The sequence below is a fragment of the Pongo abelii genome, chromosome 1, assembly GCF_028885655.2.
Source record: "Pongo abelii isolate AG06213 chromosome 1, NHGRI_mPonAbe1-v2.0_pri, whole genome shotgun sequence".
NCBI lineage: Eukaryota > Metazoa > Chordata > Mammalia > Primates > Hominidae > Pongo > Pongo abelii.
In genome coordinates, this window is record NC_071985.2 from 51,920,467 (window position 1) to 51,944,126 (window position 23,660).

At 33.7% G+C, this 23,660-nt stretch overlaps 1 protein-coding gene and 1 pseudogene across 4 annotated transcripts in view; one reads left to right on the forward strand and one right to left on the reverse strand.

The window, feature by feature from the left end:
• DENND1B (DENN domain containing 1B) overlaps positions 1-23,660 on the forward strand; it is a 265,750-nt gene that overhangs the window by 59,312 nt on the left and 182,778 nt on the right. For all 4 annotated transcript variants that reach the window (XM_054523755.2, XM_024234528.3, XM_024234539.3 and 1 more), the window contains exon 3: positions 1,168-1,211. In XM_054523755.2, the coding sequence (XP_054379730.1) occupies positions 1,168-1,211 (44 nt within the window). The remainder of the gene's footprint in view (positions 1-1,167; positions 1,212-23,660) is intronic.
• LOC100447624 (elongation factor 1-alpha 1-like) lies at positions 19,223-21,983 on the reverse strand (annotated as a pseudogene).

Below are 23,660 nucleotides of genomic sequence, written 5' to 3' on the forward strand. Positions count from 1 at the left end.
AAAATTCTGTGGAACTTAAGTATAAACACAAGAGGAGCCAGCTCATGCTAAAAATGTTGCTAGACATTTATTGAGTTTTAGAATTAAAAGTTTTGAAATATATATATATCCTTAGGTTGTGTTTTTTAGAAAATGGTATGAAATATTGGAAATAATGGAATCAAGCTATAAGTTTTCACTGATTGGTACATGAAGTGTTATCTTTGATCCACAAGTCCTTTTACTTGGCATGGAGTTCAAACCCTGTCATATGGGTGGTACTTGTTACTCACATTAGTCTTATCTTGGGCTTTCAAGTTTTTTTTTTTTTGCCCAGAAGAAATAATCCATTATACACTATCCCTTTAAAACACAGTTGAAGTATTCAGAAGTTTATTTTTGACAGAATTAAACAATAAGTATATGGCTAAAATATTTATTAGTGCTTACTAAACTAAGATCTTAGCATTTTAGTGTGCTAAGTAGAAGAGAAATACTGTGAGAAACAAAGAAAATGAAAAACTGGTGTGAATATTTATAAAACAATATTGATTTATATATATTAATTACTAGATAAAACATGCTAGAAAAATTTCTGTGAAATGCCCTGCAAATATCAATTGTATTTTAAATGAACTGCTTTATATCTACTTACCAACTTATCTATTACTGCAAATATGAGATTTAAAAACTGATATAAGGCAAATATTATTACAGTATTTGTAAATCTTAATTGGAATTTTAAATGGATATTTAAGGTGTTTTTTGGTCTAGTCTCTGAGGGCTATAATATATTTTATTACATACTTGATACATTTATATTTTTCTTTTCAAAGTAATACCAGTATTTTAAAAGTGTAGTTAAAAAAGAAAATTCAGAGTTTAAAATCTTAAAATCTAAGATATGTAAATAAAAAGTGAGTTGCTAAAAGAAATACAGTAATGATTTTTAATAACCTGACCAAGTTATTAATATCATTTATTTCTATTTCAAAGGTCATTAAATTTCTTAAACAATCAAAATATTTAATTATAGAAAGGAAGTGAATGTCATCAACTATAAATGTTTAAAGAAAAATTTAAATGTAATTAAAGTAGCTTTGACAATTTTAAGAGTGCTTAACCAAGACTGTTCCTTTAAATGTGTTCTTTTGCTGCTGTTTAATTATACATGTCAATTATTTACAGATCCTGTGGTATTGTGGAAATTCCCAGAGGACTTTGGAGACCAGGTTGGTACCATATAATTTTTTAAAAAATTTAAAGTTGAAGTATTATGATTGTTGCTACTATTACTGCTGCTGTTGCTAGTATAACTACTAGTGAACATGAATTGCTAAAATTATTTTCTCTTGATCAACTGTGAGAAAAAAATGCATGTGTGTGGAATATATGGAAGAATCTTTTAAAGTTACCAAGTAGATGGGTGATGAAGAAGTCCTTATATTGAAACTCATAGGGACTAGATGTTTAAACTTTCAACATATTTTATACTTGTTTAATTTATCTATAGAATATATATTTGAAAACATTAAAAACAATAAAAAGTTGACAATATGAAATCTTTGTTAAATATACTCTTATGATTTCTGTGTACTTAGAAGTAAGCATTACTGCCATAAATAAGTGATCAGTTCTCTCCTTGTCACAGTACTATCTGAGTCATTTACATATGGAAGTTGAATTATCACTTTTTTTTATTTTAAAATAGTTCTTACCTATAGCTTTACTTTCTTTAAAAAATATGGCATGCAAGACTACTGGATGAATTTATTCCATTTGCATTTTATATTATGGTCTTCTATAGTTCCTCAAATATTTAGTATGACCAAAATGATACGGTAGTTTTACATGATATATGTAAATAGCAAAATCATTTAAACTTTATGTTATAGATCATTTTGATGTTGCTTTATATATAATATATGGTAAACAATACAGATTTAAGGATTTTTTTGCCAATATTTTTTGCTTTTTTAAAAATTGATATGGCTGGGCGCAGTGGCTCACGCCTGTAATCCTAGCACTTTGGGAGGCTGAGGCGGGCAGATCATGAGGTCAGGAGTTCGAGACCAGCCTGACCAACATGGTGAAACCTCATCTCTACTAAAAATACAAAACATAGCCGTGTGTGGTGGCATGTGCCTGTAATCTCAGCTACTTGGGAGGCTGAGGCAGGAGAATCACTTGAACCTGGGAAGCGGAGGTTGCAGTGAGCCGAGATCGCGCCACTGCACTCCAGCCTGGGCAACAAGAGCAAGACTCCGTCTAAAAAAAAAAAAAAAAAGACATATAATTATACATATATATAGGTACACTGTGATATTTTGATACATGTATACAATATGTAATGATCAAATCAGGGTAATCGGCATATCCATCACCTCAAACATTTATCATTTCTTTCACTGGGAATATTCAAAATCTGCTCTTCTAGCTATTTGAAAATATATGATAAATTCTTGTTAATTATAATCACCCTACAGTGTTACAGAACACTAGAACACCATTCCTCCTATCTAGCTGTCATTTTGGATCCATTAACTAACCTGTGGCTATCAGCCCCAAGCCCCTGCCTGCCCTTCTCAGCCTCTAGTAACCACTATTCTACTCTACTTCTATGAGATAAATTTTTTAAGCTTCCAATATGAGTGAGAACATGAGACATCTGTCTTTCTGTGCCTGACTTATTTCACTTAACATAATGTCCTCCAAGCCCATCTGTGTTGCCATGAATGACCGGATTTTGTTCTTTTTTTATAGCTGAATAGTATTCCATTTTGTATGTATACCATATTTTTTAATCCATTCATTTGTTTATGGACACTTAGGTTGATTCCGTATCTTGGCTCTTGTGCTGCGATAAACATGTATCTCTTTGGCATACTGATTTTCTTTCTTTTGGATATATACCCAGTAGTGGGATTGCTGGATCATATAATAGTTCTGTTTTTAGTTTTTTGAGGAACCTCCATACTATTTTTTATATAATTGCTATACTAATTTACATTCCCACCAACAGTGTGTGGAGTTCCCCTTTCTCTGCCTTCTTGCCAGCATTTGTTAGTTTTTGTCTCTTTGATGATAATTATTGTAACTGGGGTGAAATGATAACTCTTTGTGGTTTTGATTTGCATTTCCCTGGTGATTAGTGATGCTGAGATTGTTTGATGTGCCTGTTGGCCATTTTTATGTCTTTTCTTGAGAGATGTCTATTCAGCTCATTTGCCCATTTTAAAATTGTATTATTTGTGATTTTGCTGTTGTTTGAGTTCCATGTGTATTCTGGATCTTAATTTGTCAGATGATTAGTTTACATATACATTCTCCCATTCTGTTGGTTGTCTCTTCAGTCTGCTGGTTGTTTCTTTTGCTGTGCTGAAGCTTTTTAGTTTGATATAATCTCATTTGTCTATTTTTGCTTCTGTTGCCTGTGCTTTTAAGGTCTTCTTTATGAAATCTTTGCCCAGCGCAACATCCTGAAGTGTTTATCCTATGTTTTGTCCTACTAGCTTCACGCATTATTCCAGGTTTTATATTATACAAATTTAAGTTTTAATAGACATAAGTACTTTTTGCTGGATGCCTGATGAGCAGGTTTCTTTCTTATATCTTCAAATAAATGGGATAAGACAGTCTTGTCACTGTTAAATTCAGAATACACAAACTTACTATAATTTAAGTCCACAGATACAGTTCTCACAATTTGCAAGCATGAAAGCTGATAAACGTATGTGTTTAAAGCAGTTCATTCAGAAATAACCTACAGACATGTAATTTTGAATAAACATGAAAGAATACTTTTCTAGATGTGAAAGTCAATCTGAAAGACTTAGAAATTACACTCAAAAAGTCGGTTAAATGGGCGTGATAAATATTAATTACGTCTAGTACAACCTTTGACCATGGTTTCACATAAAAAGAGGGTATAGAATTATAATTTGATTTTAGCTTTTTAGATGTATAAATATCTTAAGTATGTAAAAGAACTCCCTACAGTGAAGACATGACTTGGGAATAAGAAGTTTGCGTTTGTTCTCAAGTAGCTTGTAGTTAGATTAGAGCCTTGCTCACTCATTTTACCATTCATATATATATATATATATATATATATATATATATATATATTAGTCTTCTCAATTCTGTCTTGTCCGTTCAACCAATTACAAAACTCCTATTCCTGTTCAGGTCTTTTTTTTTTTTTTTTTTAATTTCTACCTTTTACTTTATAAACTGCCCCTGAGCATTTTTAGGGGTTCTGAAGACTACTAACTTTGGGTTCACATGAGAGTGATAATGTACTTGTCAGGTCCAGCTTGGAATTTTTTTATTTGGGGCTTAATTGTTGTTCTGTTTCTGAAATTGTGAGATACTGGAACATCAATAAACCCTCATGTGCTTAGTGAAATACAGAAGCGCTTAACCATGTAATGGTGATGAACATTCATAACTCTTAGGATTCTAGTTTACAACAATTCTTATAGCCTTCTTGAAGGTTAGAGCTGAAAGGAACTTTAGATACCATTTTGTGTATCTATTTCATTTTACATCTAAAGAAATCAAGCTTTACATGGGAATCTAGTCAAGGGCCTTGAATAATTGTTTTGCTATATACTTTTTAGGGAATTTATTGAATTCTACAGAAGACACAAGTACTCTGTGTATATTTCTTAACCCTTTTCCCTTTTACTGCTTTTCTCTACCAACTGCCTTCTCCTTAACTAGCCTTTTCTCTGGATCTGAGGCTGCCTCAGTAATTATAATCTTAAAAAGCTCTTTGTTTCACTCTTACCATGCACTGGGCACTATACTAGGTGCTTTATGTACATACTTCATTTTATTTTTAAATCCTCCCAGGGCTAATAGGAGATAGTATTATACCTGAATTGAGTCTTAAGTAAGAAACTTACCTGAGGTCACAGTGCTTGTAAGAGGCGGAGCTAAGATTTGAAGACATGTTTGTCTGACTCAAAAGCATTTACTCTTAAATTTTTAGCTTTATTGTTTTTTTTCTGCTTGGCATGTTGTCTCAAACTTTCCTCACTTATTTTAGCTCCCTTAAAAAAGATTATTATAATAATTTTTCTCTTGGTATCTTTAGAATTTAAAAGCAATATGTAATTTAGTCCAAAGAAATTTTAAATTAAATTTTAAATCCATTTATCATAACATGGAGTTGTTGGTCCCCGTAGGCACTGGTTTATTATATGCTTCTCGCAGTATGTTTTCCTTCTTTTGGCAATTGAGGAACCAGTGGGACAACTGACATGGCATTTCAGGAGCTTTGATTATATATTTTTTCTTTTTTTGATGCAGTGGAGGGTTTTGTACAGGAGAGTATTGGGAGATAAAACTATAAAAGTAAATGAGCTAGGTTTTGGCACAGTTTGCCTTGCTAAAGAGTTGTTTCTTCAAGTGGGAGAGATTTCAGTATGGATTGGTTTTGGTAGAAACTAGAGCCGAGGAAATTAGTTTGGTAGTTATTTTAGTAGTTCAGTGAAAAGTAAGAAGGATCTGAAATAGTCAGTTACATTAGGAATGGAAAAGAGTATAAGTGTAAGGGAAAAAAGAGATTGCATGAAAAAATTTTGTATTTTTTATTGATTGATTGATTGATTGATTGAGGCAGTATCTTAACTTGTTGCCCAGGCTGGAGTGCAGTAGTGCCCTCATGACTGGCTCCCAGACTAAAGCGATCCTCCCACCTCAACCTCAAGCAGTCCTTCCACCCCAGCCACCAAAGTGGCTAGGACTACAGGCATGCACCACCACTTCTGGCTAATGTTTTTTATTTTTTGTAGAGATGGGGTCTCACCCTATTGCCCAGGCTGGTCTTGAACTCCTGGGCTCAAGTGATTTTTTCCACCTTGGTCTCCCAGAGTCCTGGGATTACAGACATGAGTCTGGCCAAAAAGTTTATTTTTGAGGGACTGGGGAGAGATGGAGAAAACTAAAGAAGAGAAGATGAGTTTGATTTTTATCATTTCAAGAAATGTTGAATAATTTTCTGTGTGAGTGAAGAGAGGAGGCATCAGAGATTTGAAAAGAATGGAGAATGTTTGCAACCTAAGAAAATAAAAAAGTGTGAATATTCAAATTTGAGAATTGCCAGAGGTAGGAATAACTTTGTTATTGTAGGCAAAAAAATTAATCAGTAAGCCAGGGAAGCAAACCCATCAAAATTGTTTGAAGTTTATTTTAACAATTTTTGTAGCTTCTTTTTAGAATCAGATATTATCAAATAAGACAAAAATCACATTTTATTCCCTAGTGTGCTCATGTTCAAGACCAAACACTTTAAGACTTCTCAGAGGTCTGCAAAGTCAAAATGATGATGATGAAAAGTAATACCATAATCATTTATGGTATTTGTGTTAACATCCAACAGATTCATGATTGCTGTTATATGGATCCATACCTCTTAAAAAATGTATCAAGTTTAATTTCTAATATAATACATTTCAATAGTTATACATGAACAACAGCTCTACAGGGTCCCTAATAAGTCCCAATAAGGAAAAGGAGTATAGAGGTGGTTTTTTTTGTTCTTTCTTTCTTTCTTCTTTTTTTTTTTTTTTTTTTTTGTAAAAGCAAAGCTGAAGTGGGCTGAGTGCTGTGGCTCATGCCTATAATCCCAGCACTTTGGAGGCCGAGGCAGGCAGATCACTTGAAGTCAGGAGTTTGAGACCAACCTGGCCAACTGGTAAAACCCTGTCTCTACTAAAAACAAAACAATTAGCCAGGCCTGGTGGTGCAGGCCTGTAATCCCAGCTACTTGGGAGACTGAGGCAGGAGAATTACTTGAACCAGGGAGGCAGAAGTTGCAGTGAGCTGAGATGCTGCTACTACACTCCAGCCCAGGCGACAGTGAGACCCTGTCTCAAAAATAGAAACAAAAACAAAACAACAAAAAAAGCAAAGCTGAAGTGAACTGCTGATTTAGGGCAAAATAATTCTTTCTCTTTAAAAAACAAAAGTATATACTCAGTTGTTTGTTTGACACTGTTGCCCCTAGTTTAGTCTTAAACACTCATAGTATTATAATTATAACTTTTAATCTAAGTAACTAATGTCTTACAGGAAAACAACAACACTTGAGGGGTAGATGATTGAGAACTTCCAGTCATACACAAGCATTTTAACAGACTGCCAGAGCTGCCCACATCTCTTTTACGTTTTAGTAAAATAGGAAAAATGAACACATTTGTGAACATAACTCAAATTGTCTTTTGATGGCATACAAAAATAAGAAGAAAAAGTATATAGACAAATTGTGCTTAGTAATTAATGTTTTAGTGTTCTGAGGAATTATCCATTGATTAAGTCAATTTAATATCAATTCCACATTTTGGTTACCTAAAGATTTTGGAAATTATATTCAAGTAGATGTACTACATAATATAATCACATATATAATCACATAAAGTTTTCCAGAATAGTGATTAAGTTTGGTTAAATAGAAATTTACATGTTATATAACCTTAATGTGTCATAGTTGCTTATTAGTTCAATAACTTGTATACATTTGGGAAAAACGTACCCAAATAGAATAAAATGTGTACTTGCTCTGTCCTTAACATTATTAAATCAGAGAAGACATGGCTATTTTTATTAAGCCAAAGTTATAAAACTTGAGTTGTCTAAAGATTTACCTTAATAATGTGAATTTGAATCCTCTAAGAATTATTTTGAAAGTCTAGCTCATTTGAAATATTACAAGTTCAACTTCTTTATTTTATAGATGTTTTGGGAATATTCTATTTATGTACATTTCTCTCTAGAAGTTAGTCAGAACAGAGTGTCTTTAATTTATGAGGCTTTATAATCTACTTTATTGATACACTCCAGAGATAGGGAAATACTTCATACTAACACAACAAGAGCAAAGGTCTTTATGAAATATAGACATACAGTCTCACAAGCATCAATATTTTTGGTGGTGTTTTTAGTTATACTGTGTATAATAAACAGATTAAATAGGTATGTAGGAAAATTTAAAAAATTATAAAAGTAATGCTACATTTTTAAGGCATTTTAAGTTATATTTTTGATTGTTACTCTTAAATTAGAGATGAAAAATTTTACCAAATTTTAAACAAATGAACATAGCCTAGGCAATTAGCATGCAGCTCTAGTTGTCTTAAGAATTTAAAATTACTCGTAGAGTACTTTGAAAGGTGCTTGTCTGGCACAATAAAGCTGTAAAGAAGACGATGTGGTTCTTGCCTTCCAGAAGTCTGTTAGGAGAAGGAAGATTGGACTGGGAATCAGATGTGAGCTGTTCTGGCTTTTCTCCTTCTTCTTTCTTCTTTCTTCTTCTATCTTCTTTCTTAAAAAAAAAGGCGGGGGGGGATACAAGTACAGAACCTGCAGGTTTATTACATAGGCATACATGTGCCAGGGTGGTTTACTGCATCTATTCACCTGTCCGCTAAGTTCCCTCCCCTCACCCCTGGCCCCCGAATGGGCCCCGGTGCGTGTTGTCCCCCTTTCTGTATCCATGTATTCTCATTGTTCAACTCCCACTTATAAGTGAGAAAATACGGTGTTTGGTTTTCTGTTCCTATGTTAGTTTGCTGAGGAAGATGGCTTCCAGCTTCATCCATGTCCCTGCAAAGGACATTATCTCATTCCTTTGTATGGCAGTATAGTATTCCATGGTGTATATGTACCACATTTTCTTTATCCAGTCTATCATTGGTGGGCATTTGGGTTGGTTCCATGTCTTTGCTATTGTAAATAGTGCTGCAACAAACAAATGTGTATGTATGTCTTTATAGTAGAATGATTTATATTCCTTTGGGTATATGCTTAGTAGTGGGATTGCTGGGTCAAATGGTTATTTCTGGTTCTAGATCCTTGAGGAATCACCACACTGTCTTCTACAATGGTTGAACTAATTTACATTCCCACCAACAAAGCATTCCTGTTTCTCCACAGCCTCTCCAGCATCTATTGTTTCCTGACTTTTTAATAATTACCATTCTGACTGTCGTGAGGTGGTATCTCATTGTGGTTTTGGTTTGCATTTCTGTGGTGATCAGTGATGTTAAGCTTTTTCTCATGTTTGTTGGCTGCATAAATGTCTTCTTTTGAGTAGTGTCTGTTGATATCCTTTCCCTACTTTTTGTTGGGGTTGTTTTTTTTTTCTTGTAAATTTGTTTAAGTTCCTTGTAAATTCTGGATATTAGATCTTTGCCAGATAGGTGGATTGCAAACATTTTCTCCCATTCTGTAGGTTGCCTGTTCATTCTGATGATAGTTTCTTTTGCTGTTAGTTTAATTGCATCTCATTTATCAATTTTGGCTTTTGTTGAAGTTGTTTTTGTCATGAAGTCTTTGCCCATGTCTGTGTCCTGAATGATATTGCCTAGGTTTTCTTCTAGAGTTTTTATGGTTTTGGGTTTTACATTTAAATCTTTAATCCATCTTGAGTTAATTTTTGTATAAGGTGTAAGGCAGGGGTCCAGTTTCAGTTTTCTGCATATGGCTAGCCAGTTTTCCTAGCTCCTGAATAGGAGATCCTTTCCCCATTGCTTGTTTTTGTCAGGTTTGCCAAAGATCAGATGGTTGTCGATGTGTGGTGTTATTTCTGAGGTCTCTTTTCTGTTCCATTGGTCTATATGTTTGTTTTGGTACCAGTACCATGCTGTTTTGGTTACTGTAGCCTTGTAGTATAGTCTGAAGTCAGGTAGCGTGATGCCTCCAACTTTGTTCTTTTTACTTAGGATTTTACTTTTTACTTGGCTCTATGGAGTCTCCTTTGATTCCATATGAAATTTAAAATAGTTTTTTTCTAATTCTATGAAGAATTCAATGGTAGTTTGATGGAAGTAACATTGAATCTATAAATTACTTTGGACAGTATGGCCATCTTCATTATATTGATTCTTCCTATTCATGAGGATGGAATGCTTTTGCATTTGTTTGTGTCCTCTCTTATTTCCTTGAGCAGTGGTTTGTAGTTCTCCTTGAAGAGGTCCTTGACGTCCCTTGTTAGCTGTATTCCTAAGTATTTTATTCTCTTTGTAGCGATTGTGAATGGGAGTTCATTCATGATTTATTTGGTGCTCTGCTTGGTTATTTCTAGTTTATTTGCATAGAGGTGTTTATATTATTCTCTGATGGTAGTTTGTAAAGGAATACTTTGTGATTTTTGCACATTGATTTTGTATCCTGAGACTTTGCTGAAGTTGCTTATCAGTTTAAAGAGTTTTTAGGCTGAGATGATGGGGTTTTCTAAATATAAAATCATGTTGTCTGCAAACGGACACAGTAGTTTGACTTCCTCTCTTCCTATTTGAGTGCCCTTTATTTCTTTCTCTTGCCTGATTGCCCTGGCCAGAACATCCAATACTATGTTGAATAGGAGTAGTGAGAGAGGGCATCCTTGTCTCCTACCAGTTTTCAAAGGGAATGTTTCCAGCTTTTGCCTGTTCAGCGATATTGGCTGTGGGTTTGTCATAAATAACTCTTATTATTTTGGAATATGTTTCATCAATATTTATTTTATTGAAGAGATGTCGAATTTTATCAAAGGCCTTTTCTGCATCTATTGAAATAATCGTGTGGTTTTTGTTTTTGGCTCCATTTACGTGATGGATTACGCTTATTGATTTGCATATGTTGAACCAGCCTTGCATCCCAGGGATGAAGCTGACTTGATCATGGTGGGTAAGTTTTATAATGTGCTGCTGGATTCGATTTGCCAGTATTTTTTGAAGATTTTTCGCATTGGTGTTCATCGGGAATATTGGCCTGAAGTTTTCCCTTTGTTTTTGTGTCTCTTCCTAATTTTGGTATCAGGATTATGCTGGCTTCATTAAATGAGTTAGGGAGGTGTCCCTCCTTTTCAGTTATTTGGAATAGTTTCAGAAGGAATGGTACCAGCTCCTCTTTGTATTTCTGGTAGAATTCAGCTGTGAATCCATCTGGTCCTGGGCTTTTTTTGGTTGGTAGGCTATTAATTACTGCCTCAATTTCAGAACTTGTTATTGGTCTATTCAGGAATATGACTTCTTCCTGGTTTAGTCCTGGGAGGTTGTATGTGTCCAGGAATTTATCCATTTCTTCTAGATTTTCTAGTTTATTTGCACAGAGGTGTTTATATTATTCTCTGATGGTAGTTTGTATTTCTGTGGGATCAGTGGTGATATCCCCATTATCATTTTTTATTGTGTCTATTTGATTCTTCTCCCTTCTTTATTAGTCTAGCTAATGGTCTGTTTTGTTAATTAAAAAAAAAAACAGCTTCTGGGTTCATTGATTTTTTTTTTTTGGTGAGTTTTTCATGTGTCTGTCTCCTTCAGTTCTTCTCTGATCTTAGTTATTTCTTGTCTTCTGCTAGCTTTTGGATTAGTTTGATCTCGCTTCTCTAGCTCTTTTAATTGTGATGTTAGGGCATCAATTTGAGATCTTTCTAGCTTTCTGATGTGGCCATTTAGTGCTATAAATTTCCCTCTTAACACTGCTTTAGCTGTGTACCAGAGATTCTGGTATGTTGTCTCTTTGTTCTCATTGGTTTCAAAGAACTTCTTGATTTCTGCCTAATTTCATTATGTACCCAGAAGTCATTCAGGAGCAGGTTGTACAATTTCCATGTAATTGTGGGGTTTCAAGTGAATGTCTTAATCTTGAGTTCTAATTTGATTGCACTGTGGTCTGAGACACTGTTTTGATTTCTGTTCTTTAGCATTTGCTGAGGAGTGTTTTACTTCCAATTATGCGGTCGATTTTAGAATAAGTGTGATGTGGCACTGAGAAGAATGTATATTCTGTTGATTTGGGGTAGAGAGTTCTGTAGACGTCTACCAGGTCCACTTGATCCAGAGCTGAGTTCACATCCTGAACATCCTTGTTAATTTTCTGTCTTGTTGATCTGTCTAATACTGACAGTGGGATGTTAAAGTCTCCCACTATTATTGTGTGGGAGTCTAAGTCTCTTTGTAGGTCTCTAAGAACTTGTTTTATAAATCTGGGTGCTCCTATATTGGGTGCATATATATTTAGAATAGTTAACTCTTCTTGTTGAATTGTTCCCTTTACCATTATGTAATACCCTTCTTTGTCTTTTTTGATCTTTGTTGGTTTAAAGTCTATTTTGTCAGAGACTAGGACTACAATCCCTGCCTTTTTTTTTTCTTTCCATTTGCTTGGTAAATTTTCCTCCATCCCTTTATTTTGAGCCTATGTGTATCTTTGCATGTGAGATGGGTCTCCTGAATATAGCACACAGATGGGTCTTGACTATCCGATTTGTGTTCTGGCTCTACTTCTAACTGGAGTGCAAGACTGAGATTCATGAGGAAATGCTGGTGTTTAGGAGGAGTACATAGAAAGTGATCTTTAAGCCTTATTTTTTGATCATTGAGTTTTGTCCTTTAGTTGGTCCTCTTCTTGGGGTGAAAGTGGAGGACACTGCCGTATAGTTCAGATAATCGAGTGTGATACACTATTGTAGCGGAAAGACAGAATGATGAAATTAATTCATGATTTGAAGTTGTAGTAGAGTGATAGAGACGTTGGAATGTTATTTCTTTTATTTAGTTGAAGATTTACATAAATTTTTGGTAATATAGACGTGAGTTTAAATCCTAACCCTGTCAGTTATATGGGTTTTGCCATCAAAAAATATCCCCTGCTATCAGTGACATGATAGTTCGCAGGATTCATTGTAGGAGTTAAGGTCTGTCTGAAGTACTGTGGTAGATATTCAGCAAATGAGAGGGCATGGTCAGACTTCCTTCACACACTAACCCTGTCTTCTTAGGTTTTATTTCTTTTCTTTTTTTCTTTTTTTTTTTTTTTTGTGGAATTTCTGTTTTTACTTTTCCATTCTGTTTCTCCTTTTGTGTGGTCCAGTTCTGTTTATTAAAACTCAGTTTGAAAATTAATCCTTCTTTGAAGGCTTTCCTGAACCTCCAAGGCAACCTGTCTGTACTTCCGTAGCTTCTTATATGTACCTCTAATTCTAAACTATATTTTCATTTTTTTTTGTATGTCTCTGTCTCTCCTAGGCTGTATGTATGTTTCTTGAAGGAAAAGGGGTAGAACTTTCTCATTTTTCAATCTCCGCATCTAGTAGAGTGGCTGGAACATAAAATGTGAATAAGTGTTTTTGAACGGCTAGTTGAATGAGTGACAAGTCAGAGGAAGTTGAATAAACTCATGATAACTTATCTTAATCTTCTTGGAAAAATAATAGGCAAGGTAATTTAAGAAGGATGGATTTAAGAGTAGTGTTTCACCTTAAATTTGGAAAGATTTCAAACTGGTGTTATGACACATATCGTAGGAATTCAACAAAGTCTGAATGAAATGATGTAACTTAGCAGAGGGGTTAGGTAGCATGAAGATTTAATAGGTCCTTGACTGTTCACGATAGTACCTGACTTGTTTGTTCTCTCCTCTGTCCCTCATTTCTGCAGGAGATGAAATTAAATTTCAGTATATACTGACAACCTAGTATGTGCCTCCATGATAAATAATGAAAATGCATTAAGAAATGCTTTTAAAAAAGGGCGTATGTTATATGATTATTTTAAATTATAACAATAATAAAAATTCCATTAATTAATCAAATCTTGGTAGAAATTATCTGGAAACAGTTTAAAGTATAACTGTAAGAATGAATAGTAGTAAAAATTATGTATTATACAAAAATAGCAGAGAATTTTAAATTTTACCCTTCAGCTGCATCTTCGTAGGAATGAATGGCAAGCAGCCAGCTACTTAGCTGACATTAAATCCAGTCTACTCAGTACTATATACAGTTTTGTTTTTATGTTTAATAATGACTAATGGGTCATTATTGAATATAAAAAGGATGGGTCATTATTGAATAAAAAAAGGATGCAGGTAGGAGTTAAGGTCTGCATGGTTTAGGAGGAATGCTTGTTTTATTAGTAAACAATTTTTTTATACATTCATAATTAAAATTTTGTATTGATTTAAAAGGTATTTGGTAGGAATGATTAGTTTTTCATTATTTGAAATTCAGACACATTGAGTATTCTATAATTTTGCTTCTTGCATCATCATAAAGAAGATCTAAATTATTCAGAAATAATTTATTAAATTCTAATACTCTGAAAATATTTAAATGATTGTGGATTTCTAAAAATTGGATATTTTTTGGTTGTTTGGGCTTGATTCTGTCATTTTTAACTACCAGTCAATTACATGAGACAGAAAATAATTTCACTGCATTCTATATCAACTATTGTTTTTCCATATGTAAAGAATGAAGTGTCTTGAACCAATTTTTGATATGTAGTAGTAAATTCCCCATAAATGTTATATATAAAGTCCTTTTTCTAACCCTGTGAATATTATATATAAACTCGTATTTCTAAAACAAATCGATTTCTTAATGTTTAATTAAATAAAAATTTATAAATTTTATAGAGATGATGGGTAAATGTAAGATAATTATAATTATATTATGGCTGTTTACTTGGTTTCATATTCCAAAAATTTTATTATTCATATATTTCAGTAATGCTAAAATAGCAATTATTTCCTATCGGCTTCTTTGTAGATACAACCACTATAGTGGTATAACCACTATACCAATATACTATTGGTATATTCTTATGACTAAAAAAGATGAATCAGAATGAAACATTATAAGGGGCAAACGTGGAAAAATGTATAAAAGTAAATCTAAAATCATCGTCATAAACATATCTTTGTATCTATCTATCTTATGTAGACTAGATTTTTATTTCTTTAGCAGGCACAGTTTAGGAAGCTCAAGGCAAAACATAATCACATTCTTATTTTACCTGCATGCGTATTTTATATTCTCTACTGCTAAAATTTTAAAATTTTAATGCAAACAGGGAAACTAATTTGGAAAAACATAGTGATATTTTATGAACTTTGCTTTATAGTTGAAGTATTTGCTGGAATATTTCATCTAGCAGACTCCCATTGAAAAGAATATTTTTGCATACATTTTAGATAATAAAATTGTATTTGAAAACCCCTGTACAAATGACATTATTTTTCTGTTGAAGGGTGTACAGATTTTTACTTTAATGAGATCTTAGAGGTGAGGTTTTTATATCTATTTTTATGGCAGTGAAATTTACATTCTAACTATATAAATGATTCAAGCCAGACCTGGAAGGTCTGATGTTATGCAGCAATCTATAGAAATTAAATAATGATAAATGATTCTGATTGAAAGAAATAAATGTGGTTTCCCAAAAGCTTTATTAAGCTGTAAACATTTGTCAAAAGTGAAACTGGAATTTAGTTCTATAAAGAGTTCTGAATCTTTGAGAGAAATAGAGTGGAGAAATTATTTTTTCAAGGTTACCTAACATAGGCTGATGAATTAGAAGCAATTCTCCCAAAGTCGGGAGAAAAAGCATAACTATAACATGACATGAAAATCTCTCTGCTAGTTCAAAGTTTTGCATTTCAAATTTATCTTTAGTTTGAAGAGAAGTTAAAGTTAGTTAACTGTGAAGTGAAACAAATAATGGAAATAACAAGAGTAGCATTTAAAATGTTACTTGGTAAAAAATAAAGTCTTGCAAAATTGGCATAAAGTCATTATTAACTCATAAAATATGTTACTTTGAAATAATTTTGTTTATTATAACTGTATATTGCTTTAAAATGACTTTTAGGGGAATTTTTCTAATTTTTTTTTAAAAATAAGGCTAAGTTGAGTGGGTTATAAAATGAATAATTATCCATGAATTGCCATCTCACCTTTCTCTTTGGCGTGATTTCTGTTTTTCCTTCCCCCTTTCACATTATCAATAGATAAACGATTTAAAGGAAGTATTGCCAGGTTGCTTATTAATGTTTAAAATTTAAGCCTGAAATACACTTTAGGATAAGAAGTAGGTATGAAAGTACTTCATTATTAAAATTTTTAAGTTTAAAACTATTGTGTATGAGCTGAAAATATTGAACTTGATCAACATATGTTACCAGCTAGCCTCTTCCCCACCCGATCTTTTGTTATCTTGTTATTGTTATAAGGCTTAATGACAGTTGTAGGCCATAGTTCTGGATGTGGGGGTTATTCTACCCTGGGGAGAAGAGGAGGAAACAGCAGTGTGGATTATGGAAATATGGACTGATCTAAAAAGAGACCTCTTGTAAAAGAATGGAGCTCAAAGAAAAGCTAGGAGAAACTGATGAAAAGATGATGGAATATGATGTGAAAATGATAATTTGAAATCTTTCATTCCCAGCTGCCATGTTTTGGAGAAAAGGAATGCATTTGTATATTAAGAGAGAGCTAAAAGAGTCCAGATGAATGGTATTACTTATTAGATATATTTTCATTTTGATTCAGATAAATTATGTGCATTTTAATAGACCTTTACATATTTAGACATTTTAAATCTTAAAGACATAATGTTAGGTATGATATTTCATAAAAATATTTTAAGTAGTATACAATATTTGCTTAATATTTGGGCACCTTTAAATGAACCTAATTTCAAAAATTAACTTCATGGTTGTTAAATTTAAGCATTTTAACTAATTGTGATGGTGAATGTTTTATTTAAAGTATGAATTATTTTGTTACCTTGTAACAATTATTTAAACACACAGTCACATGTTTACTTATGTTTATTTTTCTAAATAAGTGACAATATTGCAGCTTATCTTGGTGAATTAGTACTAAGTGGTAACATACAGCTATATCCTTAGCCTATTTGACCAGACAACAATGCAATCTAGTGGTCATTTTTGTAAAATGCAGACACAGAGTTCATGTGGTTTTAACTAGTTATTGATGTGTTAATAAAGGAAAGGTTGTTCCCTGATTCTAAAGTTTGCAAAAGGTTAGATTAGGAAAAAATTAGCATGAAAATGTAAAAATAAGGCATATGGTAAGAGGATCATATTTTGAGGGAAGATGATGTTTTTAATTTTGGATGTGCCAGGTATTCTAATAGGAATATCTTCTAAGTAGAAGGAAACCTCTGACTGGAGTTCAGGAAGAGGATGATGGTATGGAATTTACTTCTGTGGATGAACTTACCAGGCAAAGTTTAGGGAAAGGAAAGAATCTCCAAGAACAACTGCTTTTATAGGCCCCAACCTATGTCTTTAAATCCATACTGAAAAATATAATTTGATAATCATACCCTATGACCCTTATAAATATTTTGGTTTTTAAGAGGTAAACAATATATTTCACTTCCTCCTTTTTATATAACCAGCTAGGATTATTTAATATGTTTTGCATTGCCAATTGTAATAGTCTGAAGTTTTACATGATTGTCTGTGGAGTTATTATTTATAGGATATGGGACATTAAGGAGGAAGATTAACATCAGATAACTCCAATTTGAGCCATAGGGAATGGAAGAAGTAACAAAATATTAAATTAAGTACACGAACTTGTTCAAATAACTGCTGATTTCATGTGGTTGGAGTGTGGGATATATGGAACTTGATACTGAGGCTACGAAGGTAGTTTGGTCAGATTATGAAGAACTTTGTATACTATGCTAACTGCTTTGGCATTGACTAATAGGAAATAACCGTAAAATGGTACATATTTAGGAGGCTTCCACATCACATCTATATTTTAAAGAGATAACTTTAGATTTAGATGCTTTGAATTGGATAAAAGGAGCCTGTTGGAGACATAGAGACTAGTTAGAAGGCTACGGTAATTGTTTAGTAGAACTGTTGAGAACCTCAACTACAGAAAGCTTAAAGAGAAAGTGGGAAAGGGAATGGATTTGAGTTTTTTTTTTTTATTGTGGAGGCACAGATACATGAGATCTACTCTATAAACAAATTGTTAAGTTTATGGTACAGTATTGTTAACTATAAGCACAGTATTGTATATCAGACCTCTAGAACTTATTCATGTTCTGAGAATAAGTTCAGACCTACTGAACTTTGTATCTGTTGAACAGCAACTTGCCGTTTCTCTCTACTCACAGACCCTGGCTGGCTGGCAACCAGCATTCTACTTTCTGCTTCTGTGAGTTTGACTATTTTTGATGTCTCATTTAAGTGGAATCATGCAGTATTTGTCTTTTTGAGACTGGCTTATTTCACTTAGTGTAATGTTCTCCAGATTCATTCATGTTGTGGCAAATAGGATTTTCTTTCTTTTTTTTAAGGCTGAGTAATTTTCCATTGTATGTATATAACACATTTTCACTATCCATTCATCTGTTAATGGACATGTAGGGTATTTCCACATCTTTGCTATTCTGAGTAATGCTACAGAGAACATGGAAGAGCAAATATCCCTTTAAGATCCTGATTTCAGTTATTTTGGATAAATAACCAGGAGTGGGATTGCTGGATCATGTGGTAGTTCTATTTTTAATTTTTTGAGAAACTGTTTTCCATAGCTGCTGTAGCATTTGATATTCCCACCAACAGTATACAAGGGTGCCAATTTTCTACACTCTCTCCAATACTTACCTTTGTTTGTTTGTTTATTTGGTTGTTGATAATGGGCATTCTCACAGGTGTGAAATGATATCCAACTGTGATTTGCATTTCCTTCATAATTAGTGATGTTGAGCATGTTTTCATATAACTCTTAGCCATTCTATGACTTTGGAGAAATGTCTGTTTAAGTCCTTTGATCAATTTTTGATCAGGTCTTTTTTTTTTGCTGTTAAGTTATAGGAGTTCCTTATATGCTTTGGATAGTAACCTTTTATCATATGTATGGTTTGCAAATATTTTCTTAGATGTTATAGGTTGCCTTTCACTCTTCAGGATGTTTTCTTTGAGGTGCAGAAGATTTTTAGTTTGACGTAATTACACTTGTCTATTTTTGCCTTAGTTGCCTGTGCATATGTTTATAAACATCCGTATCATATATCCATGACTCGTGTTGTAGCCAAGAAATTATTGCCAAGACCAATGTCATGAAAGTTTTTCCATGTTTTCTTCTAAGAGCTTTACACTTTTCACATCTTATGTTTAAGTCTATTTTTTTCATTAAAATATATTTTAATGGGTTTCAAAGTTCTATGACAGATTTTTTTGGTCACGTTATTTCCATTAAGAAGTAATTATTTTAAAGACTAACAACTTAAGAACTCTCACACAAAAAAACCCAAAAATGTTCCATGAAATGTTCTCCTTTCCTTCTGAAGGTTTTATAATGCATTGCTATCATTAATCAGTTTTTTACTATTAAACTTAAAATGGCCTATTCAGTCAAATACTTCTGGGACTGTTCTTCAACCACTGAATAAAACTAGGGTGCAGGTATTAGGGATAATATTCATTTAGCCTCCTGAACTTTCCAGGCAGACTTGCTGACCTTCCCAACTCTAGCAGCCCTCTTGTCCACTGCTTTGAAGATACTCACAGTAACTGTCTGTCTCATATTATGAACGGTAAAATGACCAAGAGGGGGATGGTCAGAGAAGCTCTCAACACTCCAGCAACCATCTGAACGATGGCAGCGTCACTAGATTTCAAGAGTTGAGGGCCACCTTCCAGCTTCTTACCAGAGTGGTAATCAATCTTGCTTCCATCAAGCAAACTTGCAAGCAACATAAGCTGTGTGACAGTCTAGTATAGGAGGATAACCAGAACCTATTTGGCCTGGATGGCTCAAGATAATCACGTGAGCAGTGCAGTCAGCTGCTTCCATTGGTGAGTCATTTTTGCTGTCACCAGCAACATTGCTATGACGAGTATCTTTGACAGACACATTCTTGACATCGAAGCCCACATTATCCTTAGGAAGAGCTTCACTCAAAGCTTTTTGGTGCATTTCAACAGACTCTACTTCAGTTGTAGTGTTAACTGGTGCAAAAGTAGACCATATGCTGGGTTTGAGAATAGCAGTCTCCACTAGCCCCAAAGGGACAATGCCAATATCACCAATTTGTAGACATCAGGTAGGGGCAGACACAACAGCTTGTCAACTGAATGAATTGATGGTAGGATGCAATTCAGAGCTTTAAGCAGCATGGTTTCACTGGTATCACCATCTTTAGAGGTGACTTCCCATCTCTTGAGCCAAGGTATGTTAGCACTTGACTCCAGCATATTGTCACCATTCTAACATTGATGGCAGGGACTGTTTCTTGTTCACTGCTGCACCTCAGTGCCAAGCATAGTGCCTGGTAGGTAATAGACTCCTTAAGTTTTGTTGAATTAATAAATGATGGATTTAAAAAAAAAAGAAATTGGCACAAATGCTACCGTAGCAGGTCTGTAGCCAATTTTCTTAATATGGGTGCTGATTTCCTTAATGATTTTCTCATATCTCTTCTGGCTGTAGGGTGACTCGGTGGAATCTGTTTTGTTAACATGAACAGTTGGTTGTTTTACAATCAATGTGGAAGCCAGAGGGATATGCTCATGAGTCTGCTCATTCTTGGAGATACCAAGTTCAGATTCATCAGCACCAGCAGCAACAGTAAGGATAGCACAGTCAATTTGATATTGACATGGTTTGTCTCTGTGTCTCCACCCAAATCTCATCTTGAATTGTGCCTCCCATAATTCCCACATGTTGTGGGAGGGACCTGGTGAGAGATAATTGAATTGTGGGGGCAGTCTCCCCCATACTGTGTTCATGGTAGTAAGTCTCACGAGATTTGATGGTTTTATAACAGGTTCCCCTTTCACTTTATTCTCTTTCTCTCTTTGCCTGCTGCCATGTAAGACATGACTTTGTTCTTCGCTCGCCTTCTAACATGATTATGAGACCTCCCCAGCCATATGGGACTGTGAGTCCATTAAACCTCCTTTTCTTTATAAATTACCCAGTCTCAGGTATGACTTTATCAGCAGTATGAAAATGGACTAATACAATAAATGTTTCTGTAGTCATGTTTTTGATAAATTCTCTGTGTCCTGGGGCATCAATGATAGTCACATAGTAGTATTTGGTGGTCTCAGATTCCCATGTGGAGATATCAGTGGTGATACCATGTTCAAGCTCAGCTTTCAATTTATCCAAGACCCAGGCATACTTGAAGGACCCCTTTCCTATCTCAGCAGTCTTGTCACATTTTTTAATGGTTCTTTGGTCAATTCCACCACATTTATAGACTGGATGGCAAGTAGTAATGGACTTGAATGAATCTACGTGTCCAGTGATGATGATGTTGATATGAGTCTTTTTCTTTCCCATTTTCGGTTTGATTTAGGGGTAGTTTTCATGACACCTGTATTCTGGTGGCAAACCCTTTGCCAAAAAGCTGCTTAGGTCTTTTGTCCATTTTGAATAGATTTTTGTGTATAGTAAGATAAGGGTCGAATTTCATTCTTTTGCATGTAGACATCCAGTTTTCCCAAGTGTTTGTTGAAGAGACTATCCTTGCCTCATTGTGTATTCCTGGTACCCTTGTTGAAAATTAGTTGAACATATTTGCATGGATTTATTTCTGAGCTCTCAATTTTGTTCCATTGGTTATATGTCTGTCTTTCTGCCAGTACCATACTGTTTTAATTACTGTAGCTTTGTAATATACTTTGAAATCAGGAAATATGATGCCTCCACCTTTGTTCTTCTTTCTCAAGATTGTTTTAGCTATTTGGGGTCCTTTGTGGTTCCATATGAATTTTAGGTTTGTTTATTCTATTTCCATGAAAAATGCCATTGGGATTTTGATAGGGATTGCATTGAATCTGTAGATTGCTTTATGTATTATGGCTATTGTGATGATATTGAAGTCTTCCAATTCATGAACATGGGATGTCTTTTTATTTATTTGTGTCTCTTAAAATTTATTTCATCAGTGTTTTATAGTTTTTCATTTGCAAATCTTTCATTTCCTTGGTCAATGTTATTCCTAAGTATTTTATTCTTTTTGATCTTATAGTAAATGAGATTGTTTTCTTAATTTGCTTTTCAAATAGTTTGATGTTATTGTATACAGACACAGCTGATTTTGTATGTTGATTTTTATATCCTACAACAAATTTTTCTGAATTTGTTTAGTATGTGTAATAAATTTTTGATGCGCTCTTTAGGGTTTTCTACATATAAGGTCATGTCATCTGTGAACAGAAATAATTTTACTTCTCCCTTTCTAATTTGGATGCCCTTTATTTCTTTGTTGCCAGATTGCTCTGACTGTGACTTCCAGTACTATATTGAATAGAGGTGGTAAGAATAGGCATTTTGGCTTTGTTTCTGATCTTAAGGAAAGACTTTCAGTTTTTCACTATTAAGTATAATGTTAACTGTGAGTTTTTTACATATGGCCTTCCTTATTTTGAGATAGTCTCACCCTGTTTGTAGTTTGTTGAGATTTTTTATTATGAAAAAGTGTTGAATTTTGTCAAATGCCTTTCTGCATCTATTAAGAGATCTTGAAGAAAGTGAAGAGTAAAGAGTTACTGAAATTTCTTGCTTAGAAGATTAGATAAATGGTGATGCTATTAATTAAGGGAAAGTAGAAATTTTTGAAGAAGATAAATAGATAAGTCTTAGACATAATGTGTTTTATTTCATCAAACATTCTGGTTAAAATATCAAAGTAACAGTTGTTACAAATGGAAAAAATATGCAGCTCTGAGGAGACGTTGGAAGCATCAATAATACTTAGAAAAACCTTACATAATGCTACCCCAAGCACTTTACTCTTGTAAATTCATCTAATTATCACTGTAACACTACAAAGTAGGTATTAGCTGTTATCTTATTTTATAGATGAGAAAGCTGAGGCACAGAGAGGCCATGTCACTTGCCTGAGGTTCCACAGCTTTTAAGTGGCAGAACATTGATTTGAGTCAATGCATTCTGGACTCTGCGTTCATGTTCTCATCTATTTATGCTATTCTGCTTCAGAAATAAAGACTCCCATTTACTAAGCATTTTAACATGCTAGACATTGTATTGAACATTATTTGTATTATATCAATTATCTAACCCTCAATACAGCTGTTTTATTTCACAGAATAGGAAATTGAAGCAAAGAGAGGAAAAGTTGCATGAACGATTTTACACAGCTGTTAGGTCGTTCAACTGGATTCTGAACCTAGCATTCTGGCTGGAGAGCCCAAGCTTTTATCAGTTGTGTATAGCAGTGAGAGTAGATTCCCCATGGAAAGGTAAGAGCTGAATACAGAGTCCAGAGGGAACACCAATATGAAGAAGGAGTTGTGAAGCAGCCTGAAAAGAAATGACAAAGATAGGAAGAGAGTTACAAAAAAAAAAGAGACAGATATCTAGGAAGATACTTTTCAGTGGGAGGAGATTAGTCTAAAATCTTGGTTTTCTTAGATTAAGGAGCAGAGTACTTCCATCTTTGAATCCTAGTTTCATACATAGTACATTTCTTAATAAACACATGTTAAAGTCATTGAGCGAGGTGTCACACATTGTAGAAAAGTTAAATATGATAAAGAATGGAAAAGGGCTATTAAATGTAGAAACTAGAGATTACTAGTGGCAGCAGGCTGAGAAAACTCAGTAGCAAAATGTGGTAGAGACTTGTTGAATGTATTATACTTTCAAGGAAATTTTCAGTGGAAGGAATAACTATTTTAGTTATTCTTTTTAGCTGATCTAAGGTTAAATCTAACTTCAGAGAATTTACCTTAATCTGTTTTTATAAATTAGTCATTCCTGTTTTATTTTGTCCCTTATTTATGATATATTTCCATAAAATGTAAGAATAAATAGAAGGCATGATATAATTTATTCAGGAGAATTATTTATTTTTAACTGAGAAAGCTTATTAAGGAATTCTATT